We start from the raw sequence: 13,039 nt of genomic DNA, 5'->3' as shown, positions 1-13,039 counted from the left end.
ATTTTCCTCTGACAAGTACCTCATAAGAGGTGCCCTGAGCTAATAGATGCTCAAGAGAGGTGCCACCCGCTGTCAGGGATTATGAGCACCAGCCCTCAGTCATCATCTAAGCATTTCATCAAACCACACTTTAAAAGGCACTAGCGTAATATTGGTTGCTATAATTCAGTAGCTTAGCATTGTTATTTTAAATTGGATCTCCTTACTGACAGCTTAGGTTGTAGGAGTTATGCTTAAAAACTTTAAATCTTATGTTTCCCCAATCCTGCTACATAATTTTAGACTCTTCAAACATAGCCTGTAACTGTACTAAATTGATATTTCCTCACGTCTGAGTCTACGAAGCATATTTCGTTTTAAATAGAGTACATTTTAATTTTTGATGAGCCGCACAATTTTTTTTTTAGATTTTTAGGGTTACCAAACATCTTGAATCACATGGAAAATATTACAGCATAGTAGTTTGAGGTTTGTACGTATAAAGTCTGTTTCCAACTGGCTCCTCTCAGGGCGCCACAGACTCAAGACGATGTGGCCGTTTTCTCGCCAGTTACATGTCACAGCTGCTTCACCAGCCAATTTGTCCATGTTGGTTAGAATTAGGTCCAGAATAGCAGTTGCCCTGGTTGCTTCCTCTATTTTCTGGGAAACAAAATTGCCTGCTGGGCAAGTCAAGAACTTGTGAGATACTTGGATTTTAGCTCACTGAGGTGTTTTATTCGTCTGGACTTCTTCAATGGCAGGAACTCAGCTCACACGACATTAGGTGAAAGGGGACTGATCCACTCACAGAACTTAGAAGCTTCCAGGAACAGCACAGCAGGGTTGAGGGGCCCCCAAGAGGCGGCAGATGGGTCTTCTCCCTGCTGCCTTTTAAGAGCCTGGTGCTCTCCTGATCCGGACTGGCTGCTCCCTGTCAGGGCAAGGAGGACATGGCCGGCTCCTGGGCATGTGGGCACAGCGAGGCAGTATTTCCTGCAAAGTTCGGCAGAGATGTCCTAGAGAGCCTCCAAGGAGGGTCACATGCCCACAGCCCGGCCAGGGCGGGGAGACGGCGATGGGCAAGCAGGCAAGACGTCTAAGTTCCCTAAATCCCAATTTCCCCACTAAAAACAGAGAACCATAGGCCCCACCTCACCAGGCTCTTGTGAGGGTTAAATATGTAAATGCACGGGAAGGACCCAGCATAGAGCCTGGCGTCACTGGCTCTGCCATTCCAAGCTTATGTTACACAGCCTGTCCTGTAGAAACGGCCATTCCCCAGAGCCATGCACTAAAAATGCTGGTTATTGTCATCAGTGTTAAGAACACTTAGCATAGGGCTCAGCGTATACCTTTTAGTCTCGTACTATTATTATGAAGGCCATGTCGCATGAGGCCTGGCATAGGCACTCTTTAAATATTAGTTGTAGTAACAGCAATAAGGCTGATAAGAATACTTAGGGCCTGACATAGACGAAGCACTCAGGACATCTGAATTACTGTCCTGAGTGCTACCAGCACCAGGGGAACTACGGGGCACCTCGGCACTGCCAGTCCCCCTTCCTCATCCTGCCTCACGTCCTCCGTGGCAACCAGCATCATGGCAGCCACGTGCTTTTCTCCCTCCACCTGTTTGTTAAGCTTCAAGCCCACTTGATCATGTCAGCTCCAGGCAAACTGGTCTTTTCCACTTCTCCCGTGGTGTCCTCGTCCCTGGGCACAAGCCCAGCCTTCCAGAAGGGTGCGCTGGCAGCCAAGCCAGGCTTCCGCTCAGTGACTCCACCTGCCCAGCCAGCCCTCCGCGTGCGGCATGGCTCCCGCTCACCAGGCCCCGGCTCCGGGAGCAGGAGAGGAAATAACACCCGCCCCGTTCAGGTGTCTCCATTAGTCCCTTCCCTCACCCACACTACACCCTGGCAGACAGGGGGCTTTGCGTACAGGAAGGGAGATATGTAACAGCAACAACAGGCACTTACATGGTGCCTGCTCTTGGCGGACGCTGTCCTCAGTGCCCTGCATGTATTAACTCATTAATCCACACAACAAAATTAAGGCAGCTACTGTAATCATCCCCACCTTCTAGATGGGAAAACTAAGGCACAGAAAGGTCACTGACTTGGCTCCAGACGATGCAGCTAGTAAGTGATGTAACCAGGATTTGAACCCCCTCAGACTGTTACATTAAATAACCCATAGATTGCCTCATAGATGGTAAAGACTTCCCAGTGCCCAAGATGACTATGATAGTGATACCGTTTATTACATGTTGATGATTATTCCGTGTCAGATTCAACAGAAGGGCTCACTCTTCTGCTGAGATTGGAACCATTAGGAACAAGTGAAGAGAAGAGCGCCCCGTGGTCTACAGAAGCGGTCCCCCTAGTGATGGGGGAGTGGGGCAGGGAATTTTTTTAAATAGAGGTAATATTCACGTAACATAAAATTAACCATTTTAAAGTGACTAATTCAGTAGCTTTTAGTATATTCACAATTCTGAGCAACCACCACGTCTGTCTAGTTCCAAGACACTTTCATCACCCCAAGAGGAAACCTGTAGCCATTAAGCAATTGTTCCTCATTCCCCGAGCCCCGGGCCACCACCAATGTGCTTTCTGTCTCTAGAAATTTACCTATTTTGGGTAGTTCATATAGATGTGACCTTTAGTGTCTGGCTTCTTTTACTTAGCATAATGTTTTCTAGATTCACCCACATTGTACCATGCATCAGTGTTTCCTTCCTTTTTATGGCTGAATAATATTCCATTGGATGTATACACTACATTTTAAAGTGATTTTAAAGGAGCCATTCCAGGGGCCTACGATTCTATGTCACAAAGGTAGTGCTGCTGACATAAAGGCAGAACTCGGAAACCTTACCCTTTATGATCAAGAGAAATCCAGAGAACAAACCTAACACTCCCACTGAGATCAGGGGCTGAGAACTCAAATGCCTGCTTAAATGAGCAAGAAGAGCCAGGAGGCAGACAGCAGGGAGGGTCCCTGGCCACCTACAGTGTCTAAAAGCATTCATATTCAAAAATACTTTTAAAAAGCACTGTGCTGGCCAAACAGAACCTTCTGGTGAGCCAGTTTCAGTCTCTCCCTGCTGTGTCTGTAGCCCTAGCTGGGCTTCTGGAAAGCTGGCACCAGCTCCAACTTTGGTATTAAAATCTCCACTAACGCAAAAAAAAAAAAAAAAAAGGCAAATTGAATTTCAAGGTCTGGCAGAGAGGTGGGTGGGTTCCCAAATTTTAAATAATCCAAAATGTTATAGGTGTGGGGTGTGCTGTAACCAGTCAGAGAAGACTGTGTGCTAATTCTGTTGAGGATTAAAAACAGTGTTAATGCCCATCTGAGGGACAGTTTTGGAGACTTAGATCTCGGGCTCTGAGTCAGCTGATACAGAAATAGCTAATCCTTCACTTTTAGAACATTTACGGGAGATTTTAACTGCAGAATCTGGAATTGTGGGGGACAGTCTCAGAGGATGAGAGTGACTCGTGGAATCAGGAGTCTGACAAGCAAAAAATGTTGAATTCTTACAGTAAGTTGAAGAGTTCTGTCTTGTAAAATTGGTGTCTTTACCCTGTGACATTCCAAGGGAACACATTTGGAGTGTTAACTATACTTAGCTGTGTGGTTCTCCAATTTAGAGTCATAAATGACCTGGGGAGCTTGTTAAAAATCAGACCATTCCCAGGCCCCTCCTTTAGGAAATGGCCTTCAGGGGCTCTTCAGGGGCCCCAGGAATCTGCATTTTACCAGGTTGCTGAACAAGTGGTCCACAGGTCACATTTATCAAACTCCGATCTAGTGAATATTCTTACAGACACTCAACCTGGACTTGTAGCTGTCGGTCAGAGACTAGATTATTACACCAGTTGTCCAGATCTGAGTCCAGCTTAGAAAATTCATCTGGCCTAAAATAGAATATCATGTTTCTTTTGTTTATTCGTTCACTCAGTGAGTATTTATTCAGCATCCGTAGTCCCAGCAGGTGTATCTATAGATAAAAACAGTAAGAATCCTGCTCCTTGTAGAACTTACATTCTAGTCAAGATTATTGGATAGGGGCAAAAGAAATTGAGTTTTTTTTTTTCCGTACAGAGAAGCCTGTTGAGATGGAAACAGAATCTCTAAGGGCTTGGAGAGATAGGAAGCGTCCATTAGTGTAATGACCACCTAATGCATCTCTCTCCGCGACAAAATCCCCGCTGAGCACTTATCTTCCCAGTGTGTGTGCTTAAATACTTCCAGGGACAGGAAGCTCATTCTCAGAACGAACGCATTCAATCTTCAGACATTCAGTTTTCCTTCCCTGAAACTTCTGCCCTTGATCCTTGTTCAGCTTCACAAAACATAATGAACAAGGTAATCTCTCTTCCCACAGAGAGACATTAAAATACTCAAAATCCCTTTTCACCATTCCATCACATCTTCTCTTCTCCATGGAGAAGACCCTGCCTATGGCCTAATTTTGGGTCCCCTCTCTGTCCTGGTTACCATCATCTGAGGGTACATATCCCTCTCTGTCCTTTTTTCCAACTACAAAGACGGGATCCAGCCCATCTTTCATTCATTTCTGAATCAGGTACTGTTTGAGGATGAGATTGTTAGGATGAGAGCTAATGACTGATAATATGCGTATGCAGACCATCATCTCATAGGGGTCCTCACAAGCTAATCATCTTTTCTTAACCTTCACTTATCTAAATTTATTGCTAACTTCCAAAATAATCCTTCCCTCTTCAAATGATCTATTGCCAACTCCCAAACTTCCGGTTTTCTAAAATTTCTAATTAGTTGTATTTTCTTTCTCCCTTTTGATTCCCCTCCCTCACTTATAAAAACTTGAATTCGTGTATGCAGAGTGCTGAAGCCATTTGTGGCTTAGCCTTATTTGGGAACAGATATGTCAGTGGCATGGAGAGACCAGCTGGGCTGACTTCCTCCCTATACACATCATTTCCCCTCCCCCCCCGTGAGAACCTCTGCCTGACCCTTTACCTTCCTTATGCTTTGCACTTAATCTCACGACCTTCCTAGACATCTGTGTCCACCTCACCCATTCCCTGCAGTGACCTGTAACATATGCTTCCTGCCAGAGCCACTGCAGTAAACAACTCCTGGTGGATTCCGCAGCAACTTGGAGAGGACCCGGAAATGCTCTCTCTAATGATTCCCCAAAGCTCGGATCCCCACCCAGCACCTGGTAGCGGACACACCCTAAGATCGCTGGATCAAGCCGCAGACCCAGGGTCCCTCTACTGGGCTCTAAGGGCCATTGCACTTTACATTAGGAGGAAATACATTCATGTAGAACCAATTAGGAACACCCAGGAGTGTCAGCAAACAAGAGTCAAAGATCCAGTCAAAACTGGCCCTAGAATTAGAATTCGTGAGGTGAAAATAATAATGTCCGAGACCATCCAAAGCCCACCTCCTCATTACTCAGATGAGGAAACTGCGATAGAGCAGAGACCCAGGGCTCCTTCCTTTGGGCCCACCCTCCCTCCACCATGCTTTCGGGCGTAATTGTTTACCCTTACACCGCCCTCCTGTCCTTCGCCAGTATCCAGCCCGAGGAGTTCCAGGCAACAGACCATAATGGAAAATATATTCTAAAAACAAAGTCAGACAAACAAATGCCATCTGGGTGCTCAGGAATCTAGCCATTTGCTGGCTCCTTTCCTTTCAGGGTTGGAAACAAGAGAAATAGCAGCGGAGGGATAACATGTTCCTATTTTTCCATCTAATCCAAGACACCTGTCCTTTCTTTGGGGAATGTGTCATATTTGGGGCTTCTTCTCAACATGTGACCAGCCACCTGTTGCTCATGCCTTTCCAAACTGGCATCTTGGGTTCAGGGCTGGCCAACTGGACCCCCACCCACAATAAAACGTGGGCATTTGCAGGAGACTAAATTTGAAGAGTCTGGAGTCTCTTGGGAATTAGCAGGTCAAGGCAGGCAGAATATACATCGTGGCACCTCCTCCCCTTAAATGTGATAGCTCTGGTAGACGGTCCTAAGTCTTTGAAGAGAAAGGAAAGCAGGAGTTCGCCACAGTCTGTCACTGTATTTCATCTCCACTGCCATCCATTCATTCAGCAAATCCTCACTGACCACCTGCTATGTGTCACTCACTGCCAACCGTCCACTCGCCTCATCACCCCGCAAACGTGTGTGGGGCTCCGCTGAGAGCCAGGTCCCGGGCTGGACGCTGTGGGAGACCCAGCAATGAAGACAGCTCGGCTCTGCCTGAGCAGGAGGTCTTAATTTAGTTGGGGTGATAAACCCCGAGGCTGCTGTGTTTTAAGGACGTATGTGTTGGGAAAGATACAGAGAACTATGGATCACGGAGGAGAAAGAAGTCGCTCCCAGCTGGCAGGTGAGAAAGTTTGCCAGAAGATGTGACATGAGACGTGGACCTTGAGGAAGGGCGAGATTTGGACCTGCAGAATGAGTGAAGAGTGCATGGGTGGTTGAATCGATGTAGCGGCAGAGATCCAGGAAAACCAGGGGGTCCTCCCGGCTGCTGTGCAGGGCACAGGAGCTGCCAGGGGAGTAAATGGAGGTGGGGGGTGGGGAGAGACGTCGAATTTGGGTATGTGTGAAAGATCTGAGTCTTTGCTATTTTCCTGGCCCCTTAGGTTCTGAGGTTTGGCACCCCATCTGCAAACAGGCAGCCCGGGCAGAGAAGAAGTTAAAGGTAAGCAATTAAGCAAGCTGGTGGTGATACCAGCCAGCTACTTCTAGACACAGGCTGGGGGCACTGTGCTGTACAGAGAGTCACTCCTTAGTGTGTGCACTTTCAAATGTGTGCCTGTATCCTTGGATTTCCTCAGTGGTAACATCCACCTCATGGGGCTTTTGAAGGGATTGAGACTTTTGGATATGACAGCACTTTGTAAACTGTAAGGCACCGTATGAATGTGTGTTTTTAGTATTTCTGGAATGAGGCTATACCCTTCCCATTACTTACCAAGATGGTGGCCCCTCTGAGGCACATAAGCCCTGGTTTTCCCCAGCCTAAGGTCATTTGTTAATAATAGTAGTTAAAATTATCACAGAAATGAACAGCTTGCAAAGCATCTTCACAAGCCACTGTCTCATTTGATTTCTTTAACCCCATAGGGCAGATGGGTAAAGAATTTTATCTTTGCTTTGCTTATGAGAAAACCAAGGCTTTAAAGAGGGTGGTGATTTGCCCGGCAGTAATGCAGCCAGCCGCCCAGGCGCACGCTGGAGCAGCTGAGGTCCTGTGTCCCTCTGAATTACTGTGCAGGAAGTCCTGTGGATCCGGATTCTTGATCCAAGGACTACAGGAGTGGGCAGCATCTCCTGAGTCCTTGATGCTGAAGAGGGGAGACCTGGGGTGTGTACTGGGGGGCCCTCGATGAGCTCCAAGGTGCCTCTGCACTCTGGCCCTGGATATCAACTCGGCCCCTTGGGGCTCTACTAAAGTTACCTGCTAGAGTCTCCACTAAAAACACGTGTACAGCTTCTGACCAGCTGGTTAAATGTTATCTCCTTTGCTGTCTTATCTATTTCATTCATGAAGAGCTGGTCAATTGCTGCATAATTTTTTTGAGCTGTGAGTTTATTTCCCTGTTTTTTCCAAGGCCTCTCTCTTTTAAGGTCTAAGACCTGAGTGTCCTTTTCTTCCTCCATTTCCTCCTCTTTCTTGCCATTTTTCGAATTTCAGTTCTCCTTCTATATGCTAATGCTTTTTGCTGTATGTACCACCTTGTCTTTACATACTTCATATTTTTCTTGAAGTCAAGTCACTACTTTTTACTTAGCTAAGCTTATTTTAAAATAAAACTTTATATCACCAAATGGAAAACCAGTATTTCTATAAGTAGAAGGTAACTCTAAAATAAATTCATTGAAAATGAAATAATTCATAAGAATAACTCTTACAAATTCTAGCTAGATCATGTTGCCTGCTCTCTGTTTGTTAAAAAAAAAAAGAGGGGAAGAGGGGGGATGGAATTAGAAATTGTTGAAATGTATTAGGACTAGATTAAGACTTCCTCCTTGATCTAACCAAGAGGATTGAAATAGAATTTTACGTTTTACTCTCTCACTCTGTGACTCAGCATTATCAAAGTTTCTGCCTAAATTCTTCTCCCCAGAGCCAGACTGGTTCACTGTCCACAGCCTGGGAAACAGTGCTGGATAGCCCACTCCTGTCTTAGATGCACCAAGATGAACATTGTGCTGTTGTGTTAAGGGAGCCATTAATCCATCATTGCCGTTGTTCAGAGAAAGGTTTCTTCATTTTCTCACTTAGGCTGATGTCAATTTGCAATGTATACACTAGAAAGAACCATATTGTACAATTACATGAAGCTTAACCTACTTTTTAGGTTTTATATAAACAAACTGCTAAGGAATGATACTAACCAATTTTATTCACGTAAAGTAAATATGTTATTGAGTGGGATAAGCCTAAATGAAAAATTTAAGGCTTTTATGAGCTGCTTCCTATCAAAGAGGCCAGTTACAGATATGTAAAAAAAATTATATCAATAACCTAAAGTCCTGTGCATTTCCGATTTCATTCATACTCAGACGCTGATTAAAAAGGCAGAAGATAGACAGTGCAGAAATAGCCAGAGAGTGCTTTTAACAGCACTGCTAATGTTCCCTGAAGAACTGTATGCCTGTCTCCCCCTCCCCACCAAGCTGGAGGTGCCGCAGCCTCTCACCCTCTGTCTCGTCTCTCCCACAGCACAGGCGGACGTCTGAAACTTCCATCTCACCCCCTGGCTCTAGCATCGGGTCACCCAACCGAGTCATCTGCGTATGTATCACTTCTCAGCTGCCAAAGGCCTTGCTTATCCCCAGGCCTCGTAACTAAAGAGTCTCTAAGGACAGCGGTCAGGTTTCTGTCCACCCAATATCTAGCGTGTGCCTGCTGGAGGCTCCGTGCTGGGTCCCGAGGATGCAGTGGGGGACAAGGATGACATGGACGCAGCCCTCACCATGCCCGCGGCCTCGTAAATTGCAGTAGGGGCTCCAAAACCAGTGCCACGTGCCTCTTCTCCATGACTAATGGAGACTGGGGCAAGATGAAAATTTGGATCAGAGAGGTGTTTGGAGTGGCTCTTGGGTAGGATGTTGATGTGGAGATAGTGGTGTGTGATGAAGAGGCAAAAAGAGGGAAGATGCCACATGAATGTGGAAACACGACTGTCAAGCATTTGCAGACATAAAGAAGAGCTTAGTAATCATGAGAGAAGCCCAGGGATGCATGTGTCCAAGTTCCCATCCCCAGAGGCATTCAAACACAGAGACGCTCCTCATTTGCAGCGATGTGGCAAAAGGGACAGAGTTGATTTAGATGACATCACAGGTCATTCATTCATTAATTCATTCACTAAACAAATGCGTGCTGAATGTCTCCTCTGGGTTAAGTGCTGGGCTCTGGTGAGCTGCACTGACCGGATGCCTGTCCTCATAACACTGACTCCGTAATTCCACGCACAGTCAGAGGCCGCTGTGATAGGCAGTTGGAAGGAAAAGTGCACGGTGCTCTGACGTTGCTACAGATGAACAGAGGGACCTGTCGGTCTTGTTGGGGGAAAGAGTCCCCTGAGGAAGAAACATCTAAGCTCATGCCTGAGAGAGAAGCAGAATGAGGGTAGGGAGCAGAGCCAGAAAGGACTGCAGTGAGCGGGGCGGGGGCTGGCAGTCAGCAAACCCCAATCGGACTGAGTCCGGACTCTCACAGCCTTTCTCAGGTCACAGTTGCCATGAAGACCAGAAATGCGGGAAGCAGTCTAGAGCAGGAAACCCACTCCTAGTAAGAAGCTCTAGATACTGTCCCCACGCCAGCCAGCCGTGGGTGGGCCCTGCCTACCATTGCTGGATCATTATCTCACTCCAAATCCACATCCAAGATCCTCCTTGATCCCTGGATAAAGCCCATTCATGAGACTGTTTCCTTTCCTTCCGTCCTCTGTTCAAATGAAAAAAAAAAAAAAGACATAAGTTATCATCGACCACAACTTCAACGTTGGCCACTGCAACGTGTGGCTCCCACAAAAGACTAGCAACTTTGATCATAAGCTGTCCTCATTGAAGAGTCCGATCCAGATCAAGAGAGATGCTAGTCTCACCCCGGTGCTGTGAGTGGGGCCAGACCGCAGCAGGATGAATGAGCTTAGTTTCAGGGCCTGTAATGTGAGAAGTTACTGACAAAAGTGAGCACGTCTCTAGAAGAGCGTTACCAGGATCTGTGAGCTCAGGACACACGCAGCTGCACAGAATGTCTTTTGTCCCAGGGTGGCCTCCCCGGTGCTCCTGGGGAGCCTCATTAACTTCTGTGAAATAAGTTAGGCCCTGATGATGTCCACCCCGGAGTTCTGGAGGAAGCTCGTGGAGTTGCTTCATGAGAAGCAGCCCCACTGCAGATGAGCGCCAGCAGCTGGGGATGCCTGCCATCGGGCCCTCCACCTGGGGGCTCATCCACTGAGACCAGTCACCCCTGGTGTCCCAGCAGAGGCATGTGTCTCCCCTTCTGTTTTCTTCCGCTCTCCCTTGAATGGTGTCTCTCTTCCAGCTGCTCTGGGGACTGACTCTGCATGTCATGTGAGCCATGTTTTAAGTCAGACCATTCCAAGCATAGCTTCCAAATTCAGAGACGAATCCAGTCAACCACTTTTGGGACATTCAGTAACTGGCAGAAAGATCAAGTATTGGTTTAACTTTCATAAATACGGAGGTTTGGTATTAAAACAGAATGATCCGTGAGCCTGCAGGGGACTTTCCAACTTTCCAACTTTCAAACTTTGCCCTACTCCGTGCTGACTGCTAGAATTACCTTTGGGTGACTCTACTGGTCAGCCTGACATGTTTGTTTCCTTCCTTCCTGGCTAGCTATGTTAGGATGCCTCCGTTCTGTCACTGTGCCTCCAGACCTAAGGCTCATTTATAACCCTGTAAACAAGGCGGCTATTGGAAGAAATATAAATTTAGTTGTTTTTTTTGAGGTTTGGAGTAAAGTGCCGAGATGAATATTGATGAGTCGAGACAAATTAGTAAGATGCCAAGAGCTCTCAAGGTCAAGAGCTAACATCCCAGGACAAAAGGCAGTACGTGGACTCTCCTAATAAGGTTCCCTCTGCCCACACTCCCCCAAACTGGTACAGACGTGGGTGTCAGGCCTGGGCAGGCTCTGGCAGGAGTGAGCTGGCACACCTCAAAGGTTTAACTGTGATGGGAGCGTTTGCAGAGGGGCAGGCAGGGTCAGGGGACCACAAGACCTAGTGCGGCATCCAGGGGCAGCAACAGTGAGAGGCTGTCACCACCCTAAGCTAAAGGGAGGAGTGAGAGCTGGAGCCGAGGAAGAGCAGCCAGAGGGGCCCAGCCCCTGCGGCCGGGCTGGGCGGGTGCCAGGGAGACACGCACGAGCTGCTTTCTCCACTCAGCCCCACACTGGGCAAAGCCAGGGAGCCTGTGACACAGTTTGTGGGACCTCAGAGCCCAGAGCGGGGCCAGGAGGAGCGGACAGTGGGTCTCGGGCGAGTGGACGATGAACAGCATGGTGCCCAAACAGCTGTGGATTGGGACAGGGATGGAGGAGAGGGAGGGCCTTGGGAAGTGTTTACGTCAGCACTCATAAGGTCTTGATATGAAAGTTGCTCTCTTTGGAGTCTTGGTCCTGAGACTTAACCTGGCTTCCGAGGCACTGGGAGACGGTACAGGGTATAGTCTCCTTGGATTCTCTGTCTAGTGGCCTCTCTCTCAATCTACCTTGTGAGCCACAGTGGTTACAGAGGACAGGTCCTGATTGACCACAGCAGAACCAGGTGACTGGAAACAGAGGGACCGGCTGGAGGATACAGACAAGGAAAGGATGTGGCTTCAGGAGCCAGGAGATGTGGGTTGTCCCGGGCAGGGGAGGCTGTCTCTCGGTCCTTGCAGCTCTAGAGGGCTGAACTCAGGCGAAGTCAGGTAGTAGGTAGAGGCTCGCGTCAGTCCCGCATAAAGAGCAGCTGTCTGAGTGCAGCCGTCTGACACTTGTAAGACAGTGAACTCGCCACCCCAGGAAGCCAGGAGAGGCCAATGGAGACAGCAGGCTCCCAGGTTAGGCTGCCTGGGTTTGAATTTTGGTCCTGCTCCTTGTTAGCTGTGTGAACTTGGACGAGTTCATTGATTTCTCTGTGCCTGTTTCCTTATGCAAAAATGAGGATAAAATTAGTATCTACTATTAGAGTTGTGAGTTGTATAAATTAACTGAGTTAATCTACATAAGGGACTTAAGATGGAGTCTGGCTCATAATAAGTGGTCACCAAATGTTAGCTAGTGTTTTACGGTCATGGTTAATTCTGTCTTTGCCACCTTCAAGGATGCTGTGAATGAGGGTGTCCTCACTGTGTGGGGTTGGAGGGCAGTCAGCACCCAGGCTGTGTAGTTCAGACTGGACTCGGCCCTACTGGCTAAGTGGCACAAGTTGGAGAGTCTTTTGAGCCTCAGTTTCCTCATCCGGAAAATAGGAATAAAACTGACATTTACTCAGACGCAGAGGCATCCTGACATTTAGAGGAGGTCGATCCTGTGAAGCCCCGGACCTCACATGTCATGTGTTCAGTCGGTGTTAGCCCTGCTGGAATGAGCGACCAGTGTTACTGTAACATTCTGAGAGTCTCCCATCCTAACTGGAGCAGCTCATTCCTCCTGTGCCTGGCTTGTGTTTCCTCTCTCCTTTCCCTCTTATCTTTCTGCTTCTTTCCTGTCTGCTTCCTTCTTCCTCAGGCTAAAGTGGATAATGAGATCCTTAATTACAAAGACCTGGCAGCTCTCCCCAAGGTTAAGTCCATCTACGAGGTACAACGCCCCGACCTCATTTCCTACGAGCCTCATTCCCGATACACGTCTGACGAGATGCTGGAGAGATGTGGCTATGGAGAGGTATGGCATCCCGCCCCGCTCTCTGGGGCTGTTGGGGGAGAGGAGGGCCCGCGGGGTCCCCAGTCCTCTCTGTCACAGAGACTTTGGTCTCCACAGTGTTGGCCCCCAGACTCTTTTTTAAAAAACTGGTATTT

General features: G+C 47.7%; 1 protein-coding gene across 3 annotated transcripts in view; it reads left to right on the top strand.

Annotated features, from left to right (window-relative positions):
• ABLIM3 (actin binding LIM protein family member 3) overlaps positions 1 to 13,039 on the top strand; it is a 165,751-nt gene that overhangs the window by 133,753 nt on the left and 18,959 nt on the right. For all 3 annotated transcript variants that reach the window (XM_072955102.1, XM_072955098.1, XM_072955100.1), the window contains 3 exons: positions 6,634 to 6,692; positions 8,721 to 8,792; positions 12,750 to 12,905. In XM_072955102.1, the coding sequence (XP_072811203.1) occupies positions 6,634 to 6,692; positions 8,721 to 8,792; positions 12,750 to 12,905 (287 nt within the window). The remainder of the gene's footprint in view (positions 1 to 6,633; positions 6,693 to 8,720; positions 8,793 to 12,749; positions 12,906 to 13,039) is intronic.

The sequence above is a fragment of the Vicugna pacos genome, chromosome 3, assembly GCF_048564905.1.
Source record: "Vicugna pacos chromosome 3, VicPac4, whole genome shotgun sequence".
In the NCBI taxonomy this organism is placed as follows: domain Eukaryota; kingdom Metazoa; phylum Chordata; class Mammalia; order Artiodactyla; family Camelidae; genus Vicugna; species Vicugna pacos.
The sequence above is the reverse complement of the archived record's forward strand: the minus strand, read 5'-3'. Positions and strand labels throughout refer to the sequence as shown.